The sequence below is a fragment of the Gorilla gorilla genome, chromosome 22 (genome assembly GCF_029281585.2).
Source record: "Gorilla gorilla gorilla isolate KB3781 chromosome 22, NHGRI_mGorGor1-v2.1_pri, whole genome shotgun sequence".
Taxonomy (NCBI): domain Eukaryota; kingdom Metazoa; phylum Chordata; class Mammalia; order Primates; family Hominidae; genus Gorilla; species Gorilla gorilla.
The window spans coordinates 9,754,402-9,776,121 of record NC_073246.2 but is presented as its reverse complement, the minus strand read 5'-3'; the positions used below and the strand labels follow the sequence as shown (position 1 = coordinate 9,776,121).

The following is a 21,720-nucleotide window of genomic DNA, read 5'->3' as shown; positions in this document are numbered from 1 at the left end:
CACAGCATTAATAAATAGATATAAGCTGCCATATACATGACAAACAGAGGGGCTAAATGAAATTCCCAAGGGTCAGCTGTTGAGTAAGTAACAAAAGCACATCTTGGCATGATCAAATTCCCATATATGCAAATTAGGGACAGTGCTTTACCACAGAGTGTTTTAATTAATATTTATAAATCACAGAGTGCCTTTGAAAGGGCCAGTAAGCTGTTTATATTATTATCATGTCACACAAATAACAAACCCTTTGGAGATTGCTGCCTACTTTGCATTTTGGTCTGAGAAGTAAGTGAGCATGTTGCGTGTGTTTCTCTCCCTCGTAGGTGTGGTGTCAGCACAGCGGCAGGTCACCGCTCAGGAAGGACCCTTGTACCGCACGGAGGGCTCCCACATCACTATCTGGTGCAATGTGAGTGGCTACCAGGGACCTTCTGAGCAGAATTTCCAGTGGTCCATTTACCTGCCTTCGTCGCCAGAGTGAGAGGTGCAGATCGTCAGCACCATGGACTCTTCCTTCCCCTATGCCATCTACACCCAGCGCATCCGCGAAGGGAAGATCTTCATAGAAAGAGTCCAGGGGAACCCAACTCTATTGCACATCACAGATCTTCAGGCCCGGGATGCTGGAGAATATGAATGCCACACACCCAGCACCGATAAGCAATACTTTGGGATTTACAGTGCAAAGATGAACCTAATGGGTAAGGAGAAGCTGTCTTCACGTTGCCAGCGTCTGGCCTGACTCAGTTCTTTAGTAGTGTAATTTTGCTTTATGCCACGCATTTGACTTTAAAAAGAATCCCAAAACTGCCAACATATTTTAGGGGTCAACAGATAGCACAAGGAAACTAAATTTCTTTGTTCACTTCTAAATAATAGGTGGTTGAGGGTGAAACTTTAAAAAGATCTAATGCAGATGTTAAGAATTTCATAAGTTAACTAACCCTGTAACTGGTGAAAAGGGATATGAAAATATAAGGCAAGGACGTTTGTGGTTGATGATCTGAATGACAAGGAAGGTGAGACTTATGACATCAGTTGGAAGAGAGGAGAAACCTCTCGGAAGGATAGGCCTTTGGGTAGCTCTGAGACCCACGGGGCACTGCTGAAGCAGGAAGCACATGCGGCTGCGGGTCCTTGCTCAGACCTTGTACATTGAAGGTCCTTTGGCTCCATGCGTAAGGAACTATGAAGTGGCTGTCTCCCTTGTTGCTCCTTAATGCTGAAGGAAACATGAGGAAGAGGGATGCAGGAGCTTCCAGTGTGGGCAGCACTGGTCACAGTGTTTGCCAGTGTCAAAGGGTTAACCGTATCAAGGCTGTTCTGTTTTTCTGCCTATCTTAATGTCCAGTTTTTATTATCACAGCTAAGCAGTGGGTGTTGCTAGTTCTTTTATTAATACACATACTATCATTTGTTTATTTTTCCTTTCTCTAACTAGTCTGTGTCCCAGCAGGAGACCTTTTATTTTTCGTGTGTGTGTGTGTGTGACAGAGTTTCGCTCTTGTTGCCCAGGCTGGAGTGCAATGGGGCTCACTGCAACCTCCACCTCCCTGGTTCAAGCAGTTCTCCTGCCTCAGCTTCCCGAGTAGCTGGGATTAGAGGCATGCACTACCATGCCTGGCTAATTTTGTATTTTTAGTAGACATGGGGTTTCTCCATGTTGGTCAGGCTGGTCTCGAACTCCCGACCTCAGGTGATCCACCTCCCTCAGCCTCCCAAAGTATTAGGATTATAGGTGTGAGCCACTGCACTTGGCCGTTCCCAGCAGGAGACCTGTAAGACCCAATCCTTGGGTGAGAACAGGGAGAAAACACATACTAGTTGTGACTAGGGTACTCTCATCATACAGAGAGGTGGTGCTATTTAATCTCCAGAAAGGTGCAAGCAAGGATCAGGGTATGATTCTGACCAAGGGATCACGGAGAAAATCTCTTCTCTTGCCTGAATCTCTCCAGACTGTGGCTTCCTTCCAGTGAGGACCCCTTTGATCGATGAATTACGTGAAAATTAAACCCACTAAAAATAGGGTATGATGATTATTGTTTCTACCAAAAATGGTTTTTTAAAAAAATCATCTTCCTAGGGCTGCATTGCTGAAGTAAGTTACAGGATGGGGATGTGGGAAGGAAAGAAAGGATGTTGTATAGAAATGTAAAACTAAAAGTTCCAGGAGGTATTTCCATTAGAGGATCAGTCAGAAGTGAAGTTAAAGTATCTCAAAGCAGTGCCAGAATCAACAACAAATGTTATTTGACCTATAAGACAATTGTTTAAAGACAGTATTTTCAAGGAGTTCATTTATTATGTAATATGAAATACACCCCATGTTTTATCCAAGTGTTATTAAAATTCGAGACAGGTAAGTGTAAGCACCAAAATAATGCATTTCCAAATCTGAACAGAAAACTTTCTGTTTATGTGCATATGGGGCTGTCTGTGGCCTTGAATCGATGGTTCAAGGATGACTGTTAGGGACGCAGTGCAGTGACACCTGCTTGGAATGGGAGCTTAGCCCCGGGAGTCTCAGATTCTGTGGCTTTGTGACTGCAGTCTCAGGACATTTCTGTGTTGCAGTGATCCCAGACTCCCTGCAGACCACTGCCATGCCCCAGACTCTGCACAGAGTGGAGCAGGACCCACTGGAGCTCACTTGTGAGGTGGCCTCGGAGACCGTTCAGCACAGCCACCTGTCTGTGGCCTGGCTCTCGCAGAAAGTTGGCGAGAAGCCCGTGGAGGTCATCTCCCTGAGCCGAGATTTCATGCTTCACTCCGACAGCGAATATGACCAGAGGCAGAGCTTGGGGGAGGTGCTGCTGGACAAGGTGGGGAGGACCACCTTCCGCCTCACCATCTTCCACTTGCAGCCTTCTGACCAGGGCGAGTTCTACTGCGAGGCCGCCGAGTGGATCCAGGATCCGGATGGGTCATGGTATGCTATGACCCGAAAGCGTTCCGAGGGAGCCGTGGTCAACGTCCAGCCAACTGGTCAGTCCCTCTGAGCCTCTTGTCCTGTCCTTTACTTGGTGGTGAAAGCTGTCAGATACTGGGAGAATGTGGAGACTCCTTCTTTGGGCACCTCTACCAGGACAGCAGGTTTTCATGTGAAGTTAAAGCCTGTCTTGTGTGCGGCCGGAGGGAGCTGAGGGATGTGCGGGACATAGGTATCCTAAGACCTGAGTCACAGGCAGGTGCCACACAGACTGAATCCTGCTTAGAGACATGCTTTCTTCCACCTATGTGGTGTTTACACTTTTTTGAATTAGAAACTCATTTTAAAAATTGGGAGATTTCTGAGAAACCATTTGTATCTTAAAACTCTGGGCTTTCATTCCCATTAGCCACAGTTGCTGCCCCGTTTAATGATGTTGCCTTCCTTGGGTACCCATCTGGTTTCATTTGCAGAAGCCATTTGAGATAATGAGACTTCCATCCAAGGTCTAACATTATGAACTAGAGAAATTTTGGCTTAAATTATTATTTTTTATCTAATAATAGTCTTTGGTGATATTTTGTAATTTCCAAAATGCTTTATCACATATTACTTCACCATCCCCCAGACGTTCTGTGAGGTGAGTAGGTGGTAGTACTCCTATTTTGCAGGTGAGGATGCTGAATGCAGATTACTTTATGTTGGGGCTCAAGAGGAGTCATAGGGCATGTTGATGAGGCCAGTCTGAGAGTACCAAGTTCCACTGTAGATGTTTTCTTAAGTGAAGGCCTGGAAGGGGTCCTTAGGAGGTTGCATGATGTCTTTAGACACCATCATTTGTCTTGAGGCAAAATGATGGTGGCACAGCCAGCTGAAACCCTCCCTGACTTCTCTTGGTATCTCCTGTGGCCCCAGACTCTACTCCCCAGTCTCATGAGCCCACAAGGCTCCAGGCCAGAGCTGACAGCTGTTGCTGGCTGCCTCTGCTAGGCTGAGGGCAGGTTCTCACATGGGCCTTCAGTTCCCCCAGCTTTGGTTGGAGCGTGGTTGTTGTGCCATCACTAAGTTGGTGATGAGTGGCCTGAAAGCCTTTCCTTGTGCGGATGCTCACTTCCAGTGAGGACTGTGGTGGTTCTGGTGAGTGAGTGTGGCTTTGTGGGAAATGAGCTGGTGAGTTGCAGTACAGGTGGGGTCCTTCTTCAGGACTTGTCTCTTGGGCTCCCTGTCCCATTTGCTGCAGTTAGTTGTCTGGGTCTTTGCATACTTTCTCTGCCATTCTAGAGTAATGCCTCAGACTCAGCTAACAGTACACATTTTGGGGCTTCTTCCCAGAAGTCTTCAATTGGAAGCTCCTGGGATGGGACCTGGGAAGCTGGATTTCTGGCATGCTTCCCAGGTGATTCTTCTGCTATCTACATTTTTTTCAAGCAAAGCTTCTAGGGCAGAAGCAATTCTCTGGACATCACTTTAATAAGTCATCTAATGGATGTGAAATCTTTTACCATAGGGGTTGGTAGGGATAGGGAGCACTTTATCTGCTCTGTAGGACATTTAGCAGCTTCTGGATTTTTCAGTATTAAAAAATCTATCCAAGGGGCTTTATTTTATATTTATCCTTTCCCTTCCTGGATAGTTTTAAGATCAACTTCAAAAATTTGTGCCAAATTTTGAGTCTTAATGCTTTTAAATTAGGTTGCATCAGTTAATCTTCTTTATTTTAATCTTACCAATTTGGAATTAGAACTTTTTGAATTTACCCTGAAAATGTATCTAGACTAAGCCATCAAAAGGAAAACTAAGTGAAAAAAAAGTTGATGACTTCACTCTGCATTCCTGTGCTGTTTAGGTTCAGCAGTTGCATCTCCAACTCTACCCTTCTCAGTTTATTTCAGTAAACATGTAGCCAGTCTCCACAGCATTGAAGGTGTGATGGTGATAGGCATTAAGGGCTTCAAAGATGACTAGCACTGGTCCCTGCACTTAGGCAGACCTGAGAACCAATGGACAAGTAAAATGTGCTAAGTGCATTGATAGCATTTGTATAAAGTGCTCTGGGAATACCAGAAATAGGAAGTGTTCTTGCAACCATAGTTTTCTCTGAATGGGATGGTTGATAAGACAAATCCAGGAACACCAATAAGTTTCTTGACTTGAACTGAGTCTGGAAGCTTGAGGAGTCAGCAGTAGAAGAAGCATAAAAGTGCAAAAGTGTTTGATATGTTTGGCAAGCAGAAAGGAGTCAAGTATGACTAGTTCCAGATGTTGAGTTCCAGATGTGTGTGATGAGAGGAAAGGGAGCCCAAAGCCCCAAATGCAGTGATATAGAACCGGGGCTTGACTCTGTGGGCCAAGAGTTTTCAAGCTGTTCTTGGAACCCTGGAAGCCCCTCAAAGTTGCCTAGGAGGTTAGACATGGGTGTGTGTTGGTGTTCATGTGCACGTGTGCATACCCAGGAGTGCAGGGAGAAGGCATGCGAGGGCCTGGGTGGTCCCCCATAGCTTCAACTATGTTTGGCAGCAGAAGATTTTATATGAATAAAAAGTCCCCTTCCTTTGTCCTCTTCTTCATAAAGTTTGACGACCTCTGCTGCAGACAGCTGGAGAGGAGGTAGAGATTTTTAAGCAGGGAGTAAGACAATCAGATCTGGGTTTCAGAAAGAAAAACCTATGGACACCACCTGGAGGTTGATTAAATCCGTTGCATCTGAAGCCAAGAGACCAGGTAGAAAAGAGCTAATAAGAGCCAAGGCTAGGTCAGTGGGTGCCAGAGGTGAAAGAATAAAGAGCACAATGGAAGGAGGGGTCCAACTGTCTAGAAGCCCAGGGGCTGGGGCTGTGGCTCTGGGGGTTCCTTGAACTGTGGGAGGGAAGGAACAATAATGAGGACATGCGGGACCTTTGCATCTGTGGCAGCATTGGCTGCCTTTTGTTTTTGTAAATTCTAATGAAAGAGCCCATCCATCAGATAGACTCTGATAGAGATGCTCAGTATGCGAAACACCCAGTGGGTCCTCAGACATAGGGGTCTGCGGCTCAGAGACTGAGCCTGAGAGTGATCAGGGCCCTGGAAGAGCCCATGGGGTTAAAATGGGAAAGGGCCTGGGAGAACAGCAGCAGTAAGAGGTGACCAGAGAAACAGGTGAGAGAGTGGAACAGAGTGGGCAGGCCAGCAAGAAGAAGAGCAGGAGAGAAGGGATCATAGAGCAGGCTCAGAGGCCTCAACCTGCTTGAGGAAAGCCTTTGGTTAGGATGGGGATAGGGGTAGGGGTAGGGGTAGGGTGGATCATTCGTGACATTTGCTAAGTCAGTGAAGCCTAATTTCAGTGAGATGAAGTGGAGGGGGTATTGGAAAAAGCACAGATCAGTTTCTGGAGATGTAATTGACTGGGCATAACCAAGGGCAGAAACGGGGGTGATGCGGGTAAATCTTGTGTCTTCAACCTGGGAACATGAAGGTGTCACCAAGGCATGGGGGGATTCCCCTGAGATAAGCAGAGTCTTTGGCCGCTGAAAGAAGAAAGCCAGAGTTACAGCCAGGCTAACCTGGAGCAATGGAAAGGTCTGAGGTCTAGGGTACCCCTTGCACAGCTCCAGTGGTGTTTATGTGGAAGGAGTGCTTTTCTGCCATTGATGTCGGGTTATAAATGACTAATTGGGTTGACGTGAGAGATAATATCCAGCAGATAACACGGGGACTGTCCCATATGGGTGTGTTCACCAAGGCAGATGGTGGCAGAGTGAAATGTGCTTCCTTCAATCCATGCCTCTTAAGACCGGTCTCTTGGGAGCTGGAAGCTGTGACGGCAGCTACTTCATTGGAGGGGAGGCCCTGGAGTTGATGACGTGGTTTTCCCTGTCAGGAAGTTTGGCTGCTAGAGGAAGTAGTTAGGTCACTGGAAAGAGGGGTGTTTGCAGCAGGACACTGGCCTATATCGGGGGGAGGGGCTGGAGAGCCCAAGGAGCGGGAGGGGTAAAGCTGAGCTGGGGCTGGAAAAGAGGAATGTGGATGCTGCTCATGCGTGACTCTTATGTTTTCTCGGGGAAACAGAAACCTCGTCCGCTTGAAGAGTGCCTAGGACGGGATGAATGGGCAAGATCTTGAAGATAGTGGGAAAGACTAGACATGCCAGTCTAGGGAAGGCAGACAAGGTCAGAGCTAATGAATCTACATGGAATTCAAACATCTCTGCCATGAGATTTTTTCCACCTCAGTGTTCTTTTTAGAGGAACAGAGCTAGAACTGGGCAGTGGTCACAGCTCCAGTCCCTAACCCTTAACTCCATTTTCTTCCCCCTGACTTCTGCCCTGGGTGCCTATGAGATACGATAGCTGTCTAATGGGATTAATAGCCACTGTACACTGGTACACAGGTTGTGGTGATGCTGTTAGTGGTGATGAGCCCCTCTTTGGTCACCCCCTCACGCCTGGTTAAACACCCAACTCAACAAAAATTAGCCAGATATGGTGGCTACTCTGGAGGCTGAGGTGGGAGGATGGCTGGAGCCTGGGAAGTCGAGGCTGCAGTGAGCCATGATCATGCCACTACACTCCAGCCTGGGCAACAGAGCGAGACCCTGTGACAATAAATAAGTAAATAAATAAAAATTTAAAAAACACCTAGGTCTTTGGAGGCTGCTTGGGTTTAGTAATCATTTCAGAGGCTGTCTGGCTTTCAGCAGAAGTAGGTACTTTCCTACTAAAGTACCTACTAAGTACTTCCTAAGTGGGAAAGTACCTACTAAGGTTTAACCAGGCGTGAGTACTTTATAGGTACTTTCCCACTAAAGTAGGTACTTTCCTACTAAAGTAAGTACTTAGTAGGTACTTCAGTGGGAAAGTACCTACTTCCATTGAAATCTGCCTAAAGATTTGATCTGACAGGTGGTAAACTAGTGAACAGACATTAGTTTTTATTTTTTCTATGTAATTCTGTTAGGGTTTTGTCATAGCTACATCTTATTTCTAGTATTCACATGGCGGGGGGTAGAGAGGGAATTTTAATCTTTGAGCATTTGTTAGGATTGGGCCAGCACCTAGGCCACTCTGTAATTTTTTCCCACAGACCTCAGTGGGGTAAGTCTTACAATATCTGCTGAAAATGTTTATAATGCTGTTGCTTAAATAGAGTTCTGGCTGCATATATCAAGGCTAGATATTTGTAATCCACCATTTGAGTGATATTAGTAGCTTCTCACTGAACTGGGGGTCTCATGCAAGACATCTAAAGCTTCAGACTGAGCCCCATTGGTTTAACTGGGGTAACAGTTTGCTTAGACCGTCTGGGCTGAAGTAGTTTTGAATTCTGTCTGTGATATTCAGGCGTTTCTCTGGACCTCAGATAACCTGGGTCTGAGTTGGATTTTACTCTCAAGCCAAGTGCTGTGGTCCTCCCCGCAATTAGTATTGTAAAGAAGAGGAAGGATAGTGGGAATGTGCTAATGTGGTTTAGTTGGCTGGGGCCCTCATTCACCCAGAATGTGTCTCTTTTCTTAATTGTTCTCTCAGACAAAGAATTCACTGTTCGGCTGGAAACAGAGAAGTGGCTGCACACGGTGGGCGAGCCGGTGGAGTTCAGATGCATCCAGGAGGCTCAGAATGTTCCCGACCGTTACTTTGCTGTCTCCTGGGCCTTCAACAGCTCGCTCATCGCCACCATAGGCCCTAACGCTGTGCCTGTCCTCAACAGCGAATTTGCTCACCGGGAAACCAGGGGACAGCTTAACGTGGCCAAAGAGAGCGACAGTGTCTTTGTGCTGAAGATCTACCACCTCCGCCAGGAAGATAGAGGGAAATACAACTGCCGGGTGACTGAGCGAGAGAAAACCGTGATGAGGGAATTCATTGATAAGGAGAGCAAGCGTCCCAAGAACATCCCCATCATAGTCCTCCCCCTCGGTAAGTAGAGAGATGTGCTGCTTTCTTCTCCTTTGGCTCGGCATCATTTAGGAGAGGTAGGGGGAGAGAGAATAGTGTGGTGAGGGTGAGGGGAGACAGATGGAACCCTCGAGGTTAATGCAGAGCTGGGGGAAAAACCGTTGAGCCTCTCTTCCCTGTTGTAGCCCACCTGCCTACATTTAGCAGTCTCCCCATAGCAGAGGATCAGGATCAGGGGTGTCCAGGATCAGGGTGTCCAGATAGGGCTGGGTATAGGCCTATCTGATTGCTAGCAGCCCTGTGCATACACAAGCAGTGCCAGCTCAGCTTGGAGGGAAACCAGGAATCCCAGAAAGCTGTTTGCTCTTGTGTGGGAATCAAGTCCCAGAAGAAGTGGGTAGATAGATGCCTGCCTTGAAATCTCACTTAAGGAGAGCTGGTCTTTTATGGGAGGATTTTAAATCATAAAGTGCATTATTAAGGATTTGCCATCTGGGTTTTTCAGGTATAAAGGCTGGCATTTCCCTAAATGGCTTTTCCCTGTTGAAATTGTGTTTCTAAAAGTCAGTGGATGGGACCTCTCACATCTTCCTGGAGCATAGCCTTTTCAGCTTAGCTGATTTCTGAGGCTGCCTCAGTGGGCTCCCAGCCTTCATGTAGACTGGCCTTGTGTGGGTGGGTAGTGGCCATTGCTAGGGATTCCAGAAACTACCGGTGTTTGCTTGTGTTGAGTTTAAACATTCACAGTATCAAGATATTCTTATTAATCTCATTCTCCCATAGTTCTGTTTTTAGTAAAGAGAATAAAAACCTATGATGCTCTGATTTTAAACAAGTGGTAAAGTTTTAAGACTAACCTTTAACCTTTTCTCAGCTGCTAAAACTATTCTTTCTCTGAGCCTTGTAATAATTTCCTTTACTTTTTATTTATATGTTTTAATATTTAAAATATTTCTCTTCAAGTGTGAAGTAAAAAGTAGCCATAGGGGTCCTCTTGTCAGTCTTTTCTTCTTTTCTCATCAACTGGATTATTTTCTTTTATGCTTATTATTATTTTGTTAAAAACCATGCACACACATACCTAATTATCTTTTTTTTTCCTGGCAATACATATTTTAATTTGTTTCATTTTTATGATGACAAATAATTTTCAAGTTTATTTCCTTGTTTAAATACAAAGCTAAACCACAAACAGGTATAATCAAGACATTGTGTCTCACATTTATACTCCCGTCGGATCCTCTTCCAATTTGCTGACCACTGACCAGGCTAGCATGAGGGAGGGGGTGGGAGGGAAGACTTTCTTAGGTAACACCGTCGTAAGGCCCGAGGTGGGGTTGGGGGGGAAATCAAAGATGAGGACAGGCTCTCATACCTGTCTCCATTCACATTTACCTGGGACCAGGGTGGGCAGGAGACACCAGGTCATGGCTCCTGAGCCCCGGCCCCCTGGACTGAAGGGACAGTGTGTGAGAATCAGTTCTGTGAAGGGCGGGAGGAAGCAGCCACCTATTCCTCCTGCCTTCACTGTTAAGGTGTAAACCTTAGCCCTATCCTTGATTCCTGGGGGCTGCCGGGCCCTGTGTGCTCCCCTGCACACCTGGGTGCCTTTCTGAGGCTGGCAGTAGCGGCTGGGGTCAGGGGTCCTGGGCTCCTAGGCTCACACCTCAGCTCAGTTGCGTCCTTGCAGGAGGACACTGGGTATCTGACAAACACAAGGCCTCGACAGCAGGTCTGGAACTTTCAACCCCAGCAGGATGAGGCGGAATGGGGGTGGATGTCAGGTAAGTGATCTCTGGTTCCACTGCAAAACTTTATTTTTGATTAGAGTACCATTCTCAATCTCTTCTACAAAAAGCCAAAAAAGCAAAAAAAAAAAAAAAAAAAAAAAAAGCAGCCACTTCACTCACTTCAAGACCTATATACATGTAAGTTGTTTTCTGTGTTTTTTTTTAAATTATTTTTAATTTTTATTATTATTTTTAAAATAAATTCAGTGTTCACATTTCTATAAAGAATTAACCTAGTTTCAGGAAACCCTGCCCCAGCAGGGCAGGTAAGCAACACTCTCCCTGCCCACATCTAGTTTGATTTCGCGCCCTGATGCTTCAAGGTGCCCAGAAAAGCGGAAGCTTGTGGAAGAGGAAATCTATGCCCGGCCCGTGTTTGGGGTCAAGGGCTCAGTAAGCTTTCGAGAAAACAGAGGGGAAGACTAGCTTACTGCAAAAACCTTTTTAAAAAATATTCATACACTTCAGTGAGCGCCTGTCGAGACGTTAGGAGAACAAGAGCTTGGAAACATCCCGTCCAGGCCATTGGGAGGCAGCGTCTTCCTCACACCCCGTCCCTGGATGTCGGGGGTGCAGGGGGAAGGTCCTGGCTCTTCCACTGGAGAAAGGAGACTCACCAAGCTTCCTAGTTCATGTTTGACTATTTCCTCTAAAACCTGTGCTGAGTCTTTGACTGCATGCACGGGAAGCACAAACGTTCGGCTTGTATGCAAAAGAAAGTACAAAAACAACTAGAATATAAAAGTTTTGGTAATATAAGGCCATCTGTTCAAGTCCACCTTGGAAACCTGTAACAGATATTTAAATACTACAGTGAAAAGGCATCTTAATACACTTTTTAAAAACATCTGAAGTAATCCGCTAAGATTAAGTGTGTAAAAAAAAATTCAATTCCCTTTGAGGGCACTTTGTCCTTTGAAGAAGGGAAAGTGGGGCGGGGAGGGTGCGGGGCCCACCGGTTAATGCTTCAGCCACGGGTGGGCTTCAATGGAAGCCTTGCTGCGGTCCCCATAGTCATACAGGAGCTCCTCCCCAGCCACCATGTCTTGGGAGGCGATGAGGATGAGGTGAGGTACGCCGTCGATGTCGTGCAGTTTGGTTTGGCAGTTCCCACATTTGCTGTGATTGATCGGTCTTCCTAGGCACTTTGTCTCTCTAGTTGCATCCACGCAGTAGGTTTTGCTCAGATACTGAAAATAGTACATGTAGCAGCCCGTGGAAGGGTCCTGTGCGTACAGAGCCTCCTGTTTCTTGGCGTCGGTGATCTCGATGAGGTCCCCGTGGTATTCCACCACAAAGTCACCCCGGGAGAACTGCTTGGTGGCAATCACACCCCTGCCTTTGCCATCGATGAGGTCAATCTTCATTCCTTCTTCCTTCCCACTTTCAATCAATTCATCTATTCTTTTCCTTTCTTCAGACTGCAGCTCGGCTTTGCTCTTCCTGGAGCTCCTTCGGACAGGGTAGAAATCCATAAGTTTGCGATTCTGTTGCGTTTTTCCTTGAGCTTTTTTTCAGGGGACCTGTTTGCCCTTGATGGGCTTTTTCAGGGCTTGCTTGGCGATGGCTGCATTGGTGGAATCACAAGATGAGGGTGGAGTTTTTGGAGGTTCTGCTGCTTCAGATTTTTGGTTTGGAAAAGGTACCAGGGGACCTCTCCTGGCGTCTTTGATCTTCTGTTCCTCGGAGTTCATGGCGCTCCGTACTGCGTTCCCAGCATTTCTTTTCTCTTCTCGTTTCCTGTAGATTCCGGCTAATGGTTTCCCCTGGCATTTGACTTGGTGATGTGTAACTGAGTTCTCTTCCTGAAGGGGGAAACGCATTCCAGAGCATTTGTTCGGGCTCATGTAGGAATAGATCTTTGACTGCTCGGTAAATACGTTCTCCCCGTCGGTGCGGGACCTCCCCGGGCCCCTCCGCTCCACCATCTCTGGGCCCGGGGCCGTCGCTGCCGCCGCCAGCGCCGCCGCCGCCGCCGCCTCCACCGCGCGGGGCTTGGACATCTTCCTGCCTGCAGCCCGGCCAGGCCCATGGCAGCGCGCCCCGCGCCCTAGCCGCCGCCGCTACCGGGCCACCACCTCTGCCGCTGCCGCTGCTGCTGCTGCTGCTGCCGCCACCAGCGCTGCCGCGGCGCCCCGGGGAAGGGCCGGCGGCGCCCCACGGCGCCCCCTTCCCCCATGGCCGGCAAGGTAGGGCCCGGCACCCGCGCACAGCGGCAGCCCCGAGCCGCCCGGGGTGAGGCACGCAGGGAGGGAGGCGCAGGCGGTGCGTAATCAGCAGCCCGCCCGCCCGCCCGCCCGCCCGCCCGCTCGCCCGCCCGCCCGCCCGCCCGCCCGCCCGCCCGCCCGCCCGCCCGCTCGCCCGCCCGCCCGCCCGCCCGCTCGCCCGCCCGCCCGCTCGCCCGCCCGCCCGCTCGCCCGCCCGCTCGCCCGCCCGCCCGCTCGCCCGCCCGCTCGCCCGCCCGCCCGCTCGCCCGCCCGCCCGCTCGCCCGCTCGCCCGCTCCACCTAATTATCTTGAAATTTTTTTGTTTCTTAGCCTTTTCCACCCTGCAATGCCTAGCATGGTGCTTTGCATAGAGTAGGTGCTCGCTGAATACTGTACAACTGAAATTATTGAATTGAATACCCACTGTCTTTACTATTTTCCTGTCAGTCTGTGCTTGCCTTAACCACGGACTCTCTACTTTTAAATCTGCAACTAATTCCTCATTGTTTTCTAAGGATCAAGTGAAGGGCAGCCACGCTGTTTACTTCCTATGTTTTTTGTACTAAGATTTTCCCCAACCCCTTCTGAGAATTGTTTTGATGATCTGTGGCCTGCTATATTGCTTTTCCAGCAAATAACTGGGTAGTTAAAGTCCCCCAGCACCACCAGATCCTGTCCCAAGGCCACTTGGGTAAGTCGGCTGAAGAACAACAACAATCACATCGGTAATGGTGATAATGCCTTGGATTTTAATGGCGCTTTTCCTCCTAAGAGACCAAAGTGCTTCTGCATATATCATCTCCTTCTCCGCTCCCACCTCTCAAATCCTCGTAGAGGCCAATATGATATCCATCTAATGAATGAAGAAATCAGAGCACCACACAGGAAGTGACAGAGCTGATTGTTCAGTTAGTGGTTGAGCTTGCATTGCATTAGGAAATATTTGCTTCTAACTCCACACCCACCGCCCTGCGCTTAGCCTGTGCTACACCATCAACTTCCTGATTTGAAATTTCATTTGCGAATGTGTATTCAGATTTTTATTAGTTCTGTCCTAGTTTTCACTTAATCCAGAGAGTTTAAAATTGTCAGCTGCCTTTTCTCAGGCCTGGAAATTCTTGTAAATAGTGTTAGTGGGCAGTGAGGCACCAGGTCTGTAGTTGCCTTTGCCTCAGCTGCTGTAATAAAATAGCATTTCTTCTTGTAGCCCCACATTCTAACTATGTGGGTTTCCAGGCTTGCTCAAGCAACAGAGCACCACCAAACAGTAGCCCTTTCAATAAATGAGCTACGACTTGCGTAAGCGTCCACTGGGATGACAGTAGGGGATGAGAGTGAGGTCCTGCAAGTCATTCTCCTGCTTAAGACAAGTGAAAGGATTTTCTTCCTTGATGCTGCAGTTGCCCTTTTAATCACTTATTTTGAATTGGTAACAGTGGGGATGAGTCTTTACTCTAAAGAGGAATATTGTTGTTATTAATGATGATGAAAAATAATTACCTCATCTAATCCTGTCAATGTCATGCCCTAAGAAGTAGGCACTATTAGTATCTCCATTTTTCACATGAGAAATTGGAGCTTTGGTAGGTTAAGGAAGAACCACAGGATTACAGAGTTAGGAAGTCTCCAAATGCATCCCCTTAGCCATTAGTGCTATAGATGGTGACTGTTCAGGAGCCTGATTATCTCTATGAATCATCCTGGTATGACTCCTGGGGGAGGTTGCCCTCCTGGGAAAATTGCTATTCCCTGCCCCATCCAGACCTTTTATTTTTCACATAAAACAAGCACATCCAGAATGGCTAGCAGGCATCCTCACTATAATAAGAGCTACATTTTGAGGCTCAGTGCTCGTCTTTGTTTCTGCTTGTTGGGGAAATAAAGGAGAGAAAAGATTTGATTCAAATGCATTGTTATGTGTATGTGTGTGTTTTCTCTTGGTAATTGGGTGTGCCTCTTAAAATCTGGGATTTGATTTAATTAATTGGTTTAAATTATTGCATGTATTTAATGTGGGTGGTACCCAAAAATTGGAGCCAAACTAGTTACTTTGTGTTCTTTAATACTTACAGACCTTCTGAACTCAATGTAGATAATTATACAAAATACTACATGCATAATTAAAACATATTAGGCTATCTGTGATGTTTATAAAAACAAAGAGTTATGTGGAATAATAAAATTAATCATGATCATGATGACCAGTTTTTGAAAACCTACTATGTGTTAGGTGAATCTATACGCATCATCTCATTTACTTTTTAATATTTAAAGAATTCTACAATTAAAGGTGGCTCTCTACCTGTCTTACAGAAGAAGAGGCTGAGGCATGTCGAGGTTAAATAATTTGATTGAGTGAATTCAGATAGTTAAGTGAGCAGCAGAGGCTAGATGAGACAGAGAAGGGAGTGGAATCCTTATCCCAAACTTTTGATTGGCCGAATGTTTCTAGAAAGAAAGCAAAGGAGCCCCAGGGCTGACTGGACAGGCGGGAGAGTGGTGGATGACGAGCTGCTGGCTTTGTTTTCTTCCTGTGTGTTAATGAAAGAATGAAAGCCTGCTCCTCATGCACTCTGCGAAACTAGACCATCTGTGCTCCCTTATTACCCACACTTAAGCACACATTATCATCCAAATACTTACTGTCAGTTTTTTTTTCATATTTCCTAAATTGTCCTGAAGGACTCAAATGGCACATTATGGATGTTCAGCTTTTATTTGACTGCTGTAGTATCGAATGGTAGGAAGAGGGAAGTGAAGTAGGATTTTGGAGTTACTCTTCTTGCTGAAAATTCAACTTGAAAAACCCTGAACTCCAGCTGAATAGATTACCCAATAAATTGTTTTATGCCCTAATCATCATGCCACTATGTTGTATTTCTTAGGTTCTTATTCAGGCTCAGGTCTTAGAACCTCGTTATCACAGTTCTCTGCACACAGCAAAGAACATCCTAGATTATCAGATCTAAAACCACAGGGAGCAATGCCCAGAACCAGCCAGGGCTTACATCAGCTAGGGTCAGAGTGTTTTTGACCCTCTAAGGCTCACCGTAGCTGAATATGATTCCATTTGCACCCCTCCTCCTGTTTCCTCTGTGGGGAGGGCGCTGTGGAGACCATAAAGCCTCCAGGGTGTTTCTCTCTCCCTCTTCCTAGAGAGCAGCATCTCCGTGGAGGTGGCCAGCAATGCCAGCGTCATCCTTGAGGGCAAGGACCTGCGCTTCTCCTGCAGCGTCCGCATGGCAGGCAGGCTGCAGGGTCGCTTCTCTGTCATCTGGCAGCTTGTGGACAGGCAGAACCGCCGCAGCAATATCATGTGGCTAGACCGGCATGGCACCGTGCAGCCAGGCTTGTCCTACTGGAAGCGCAGCAGCTTTGGGAGCGTCCAGATGGAGCAGGTGCAGCCCAACTCATTCAGCCTGGGCATCTTCAACAGCAGGAAGGAGGACGAGGGCCAGTATGAATGCCATGTGACTGAATGGGTGCGGGTGGTGGATGGCGAGTGGCAGATTGTTGGGGAGCGCCGGGCCAGCACTCCCATCTCTATCATAGCTCTTGGTGAGTGAGCGGTGGGACTGGCAGTGGGTCTGGCATGGAGACAGCTTCAGTGTCAAACACCTTATCCTGACTTTTGTCTGTCAGAGTTCTAGCAGGAAACTATGGCCAGTCTTTTACCTATACAGTTTGAAGTACTTTCCTTTATATCTATTTTGTTTCTTATAAGGGTTTAATTAATTAAGATAGTGCTAGCAAGGACTAAGGGACCCACAGTGGATGATGGGGCTCCTGAGGGATAGCAATAGCTGGAAGCTGTGACTACTCCTACTCTGGCTGGGAGAGAGTGATGTTATCAGAACTCCATCCAGGTTAGTGAAGCCACCCAGCCATAGTGGTGGCCCCAGGTGGAGGAGCATGGCCACTGCCAGCCTGGCCTTAAAGAGAGCAGAGTGGCTGAGCACTGTGTGGCATGTCTTTCCTGCTCTGCTGCTCAGGGGCCAGCCTTCCTGAAAGAGAGCAGAGAAGGGTATAAAATTATCTGTTGTCATTTATTTAGCATTTACTATGTTCCTGGCTAATCCTTAACACTTAAGCTTAGTTGTCCCATTGAATCCCCACCTAGCCAAGTGACAGACACTTTCATTTTATGGAGGAAACTGAGACTGAGACACATTAAATACTTTGCCTAAGGCTAGAAGTTTCTACTACCTGATGGGGCCCATACCTAACAAAGCTATTCCCTCATTAGCATGGAATGAAAAGATACCTTGAGATTTGCTAAAACCAAGGAAGATTAGATTTGCTTCTCATTGGGGTAAAGAGGCTTCTATCAACATTTATCTGCCTGGATATAATCAGTATATTAGATTTTAAATGACCAGTCTGTGACTTTGCTGGGAAAGAAATTTGTTACGTCAGGTCTTCCTGTTTATCAGGAGACATCAGTTGTCCTCAGCAACTTTATGTCCCACTCCCTGGGACTGTGTCACCACCTTCCTTGCAGGTCGGGATGGTGGTGCTTTTGGATACTTCCAGTAAAGACGGCAGCCCCGAGTGGTTTTTGTCCTTGACAGAGTCCTCCATTTTCTTACCCCTCTGAGATTAGAATTACATTTGTTTTCTAAAGCTTAATCCTAAAGATTGACCTGCTTTTTGCAGTAATTATATGGCTCAGATTTCTGTCTTAGAAACTTCCTCCAGTGATTGCGTTTCCTGATCAGCTCAGTTCCTGTGTCCATACTCAGCAACTATGTGGACCCAGTGAGATGGAACTTGGGGGACAACTTTTGGATGTCCAGTACTGGTTTTTTTTTTTTTTTTTAACCATCCTGGAAGGTTAGGAATGTCCAATGAGTGATTAGAGTTAGTGAGGATTGTTTCTCTAGAAGTAATTTATGGTATCAGGTTATCCCCTGAGTTTTTTCTTACTCACCATATGTCTGGTGGTTCTCACAGCCAGGGGCACTGAGGGGCTCTGCCCTGGGATCTGGAGGCCAGCACTGTTCACCTGATCTCCACCACTGAGATACCTCTGGCTACAGCCATAATCAGGTGGCCCAAAGGACTGAACAAGGAAGAATGGGAGGGCACTCTAGACTAATTAAGGTTGTCTTTTCAGTCTAAAGTTAACAATGACACACATGAATTTTCATATCAGTATAATTAGATGCGGGTCCCAAATGTACAATGGGCCATTATGGCTGTTCAGTTAGAGCAGCCTGGGTGCTCTGTGACTGTGGCATGTGTCTGTGTCAGGACTAGACAAAGTCATTTGCTTGGGGAAGCTCTCTCCCCTTCAGGTGTGAGGCCAGGAGCACCTGGTGTGGGTCCTGTCCCTGAGGTTCTGTCCTACACCACCCTCATGCAACACCTACTACACACAGATGCACAGTGACTGTCAGAGATGCTTCATGTTTAAGGATGGGCCTCCGTGTCATAAACTTTTTTAAAGGGTATATAGAGATAGCCCATGAAATCCAAATCAAAGGTCCAGAGTTTTCAGCAAATTGTACCTACCTATTTGCCAACTTAACCTCCCCATAGAAAGCCAAAAGATTCATCCTGTGTCCAGTCTTTCACATTACAGTGTTTAAAGTACTTTTTTTAAATTTCTATTTCATTTTTTAACAAAATATTTAACAAAATATAGTATATCTCATGTGCCAGGTACTATTTGTAATATTTATAAACACTGATTTATTTAATCTTCACAGAGACTCATTTTACAGATTGGAAAACAGAGGCAGAGAGAAGTTAAGTAACTTTAATGTCACTTAACTGGGAAGTATCAAAGGCTTGGCTGCTGGCTCCAGAGTCTGGACCTTTAACCACCGTGTTATGCTTTCCATGGGTAAAGTAACCTAAAAAGGCCCCTGGAATCAGTTACATGTGGTTGGAGACTAACTCTGTCATTGACTTACCAAATGCTTGATATTGGACAATTTATCTAACCTCTCTCTGCATCAGTTTCTACATCTGCAGGAAGAGATGACAAGCCTGCCTGTTCTACAAGGTTGTTTTGGGGATTCAGTGGAGCATGATGAGAGCAAAGCAGTTGGCACCATGCTTGCACCTAGATAGTGCTCAATAAATACTGGCTACTGTTAGCTTTATGATTGTGATCAATGTATGAATATTAAACAGTATTTCAAGGCTGAAGGAACTCTGAGGTACTCATATTGAGGAGTCAGTATTAGAGCTTAGCAGTGCTGCCCATTCAATAAGGAATATTGAGAGACCCACAGCCACTGAGACTGCAGAACCCTGCATTTAGGACAATTGTCCCACCCCACTGGAGGTCCCCACCTGCTCTGTTCTTGGATTTCATGAGGGACGTGAGAAAGGGACTGGAGGCCGACTCCATCTGCTTCCCTTCTCAGCACCAGTGCACTAAGGGACCAGGAAAAGAGGTGTTGGGGCTGTGTGGTTGTGTTTTCCTCCTGTGCAATGGAGGAAATTGGCTTTGGGGTTTTCTTTTCCTGTTTTCTCATGGAATCTCAAGATTTCTAGGAGCAACCCTGCCTACATGCAATCAGTCCCTGAGAGGATTGTGATGTCTAATTCCAGGGGAGGAGCAAATGCATGAGGATCTCATTGGGAAGGGTTAGGCTAGTGCTGTTCAGGGGGAATTGTGGTGGGCCTTTCTTTGGAGTCTTGGAAACTCTTGGACTGGGCCTCAGCAGGATACTAAAAGCAACACTAGCCTGAGAACTCAAAAGGGGCCCCGAGAGCCTCTGCTCCACACTGCTTGCTTTGCCAGCTGCCCCATTGCTGATGTCATACTGCCCTGAGAAAGCCACATGCCTCCTCTGGTTGAATCTCTCTGCTTTCTCTCCAGAAATGGGCTTCGCAGTCACAGCCATCTCCCGGACACCGGGGGTGACCTACAGCGACTCCTTTGACTTGCTGTGTATCATCAAACCCCACTACCCTGCCCAGGTCCCCTTGTCAATGACATGGCGGTTCCAGCCGGTGGGCACGGTGGAGTTCCATGACTTGGTGACCTTCACCCGGGATGGAGGGGTCCAGTGGGGGGACAGGTCCTCCAGCTTCCGAACCCGAACTGCCACCGAGAAGGCTGAGTCCAGCAACAACGTCCGCCTAAGCATCAGCCGAGCCAGTGACATGGAAGCAGGCAAGTACCGGTGTGTGGCAGAGCTGTGGCGGAAGAACTACAACAACACCTGGACACAACTGGCGGAGAGGACCTCCAGCCTGCTGGTGATCAGGCTGCTGCAGCCAGGTGAGTGCTGAGGACCTGTGGGCTATGTGCCCATGCTGCCTGAGCAGACGTGAGGGAAAAAGAAAAGTGTGCATGGAGCCCTTAGCATCACTTCTCCCTTTCCCAGCTCTTCATTTAGAGACATTGCAAATCAATAGGAAGTTTTAAGAATCATGCAGTGGACACTTGTATTTCCTTTCCTTGATAGCCAGTTGTTGTCTGACGGCATTTGTTTTCTTCCTCTGTGTGTACGTTTGTTGCTGTTTTTGAGCCATTGGAGGCAAAGCTGTGGACATTGGGACACTTCCCCCTAAGTACTTCAGCATGTAACTCCTAAGAACCTACCCACCCACTGCACCATTATCACACCCTTGGGGTTTTACGTTAGTGTAGTCCTATCACCTACATTTCCCCAGTTGTCCCAATCATGCCCTTTATTTTTCCCTTTCAGATTAGGATCCAAGCAGGGATCACACATCACATTTGTTATCCTGTCTCTTTAGACTCCTTTAATCTAGAACAATTCCCTAACCTGTGTGTTTGCGTGTGTGTGTGTGTGTGTGTGTGTGTATGTGTGTGTCTGTAGACATGGACATTTGTGAAATGCACAGGCCAATTGTTTTAAAGAAAGCCCTTTTCTTTACTTAACCTCATCTCCTGTAATCCTCATACAATTATGTGGAAGTGATATCATTGTCTCCTGTTCATAGACAAGGAAATTCTGAGTAAAGAGGGAGGGTAATAGGGGCCTATTGAGCATCTTCTTTGCATGAGGTGCTGAAGGTCAGTTATTCTATTAGAATTGCACAACAACCCCAGGAAAGATTTAAGTGACTAGCTTAAGGTCATGTACCTAGTGAATGGTGGAGCCAGGATTTGAACCCCGGTTGTCTTTCTCCCACAATGTTGCCTGCACCCAGGCCCTGTCCAGGTGTATGGGCCCTGAATTTGAGCTCCTTTCTCTATGGAGGCTGAGTTTGTCTCAAAGCAGATCATCAGGATGCATTAATTTGGGGAGCATTAGTCAGTAGGGCTTTCTGCAAACACTCTCGCCTTCATCAGGCTCTTCCGCTGACATGCGGGAGGAGTTAAGTACATGCAGCTCTTATGGTTTTCCTCCATCTGTCCTTGTCTCCTGCCAGGTTAGAAGCTGGTGGAGGGTGGAGCCCAGGCGGTAGGCTCCTGTGTTCCTTCCCTCACCCAGCCTATGCCTCGGCTAGAACAGATACCTGTGCAGGCAAGGGCAAGGGTCTGACTTTGCAAAGATGGTTGGGGCCACAATGTTGTTTTCATCAACATGAGGTTAAATAACGGTAACCTTTGGGTTTCTCCTTCACCTCTTCCAACCCCATAACAGAGTTCTGTTCTGTACCAGATTTGGAACAAGTGAGTTGTATAAATGATGAGACTGTTCCCTTGGCCAACGAGAGCCTAAACTTTGACTGACAAGAGGCTCAGAGAAGAGGCTGTTTTACTTAAGTGGATTTTCAGGTTAATGGAAGGTTAAGCAGAGACCCAATTTTATGTGAACCCTTGTTGTGGAAAATGTCGAGGTACCCACTTGCCTGCGTTATTGAGTGGGACAATAGGATTGTAATTGCACCTTTTTTGGTCCCCTCTGGCTCTCAAAATCAGTTTTCTGAGCAGCATTGCCCATCACATGGTTCTGCAGCTGTAGAAGGTAGAGGAGATGCTG

At 46.9% G+C, this 21,720-nt stretch overlaps 1 protein-coding gene and 1 pseudogene across 1 annotated transcript; one reads left to right on the top strand and one right to left on the bottom strand.

Annotated features, from left to right (window-relative positions):
* The first annotated feature begins 298 nt into the window (after positions 1-298).
* On the top strand, positions 299-21,470 carry LOC129529387 (immunoglobulin superfamily member 3-like). Its single transcript, XM_055374068.1, is given in 7 exon segments — positions 299-704; positions 2,581-2,991; positions 8,440-8,829; positions 13,437-13,496; positions 15,962-16,363; positions 19,641-20,045; positions 21,400-21,470. Coding segments are annotated over 7 exon segments (2,145 nt in total).
* LOC129529309 (N-lysine methyltransferase KMT5A-like) lies at positions 11,554-12,616 on the bottom strand (annotated as a pseudogene).
* Positions 21,471-21,720: the final 250 nt, after the last annotated feature.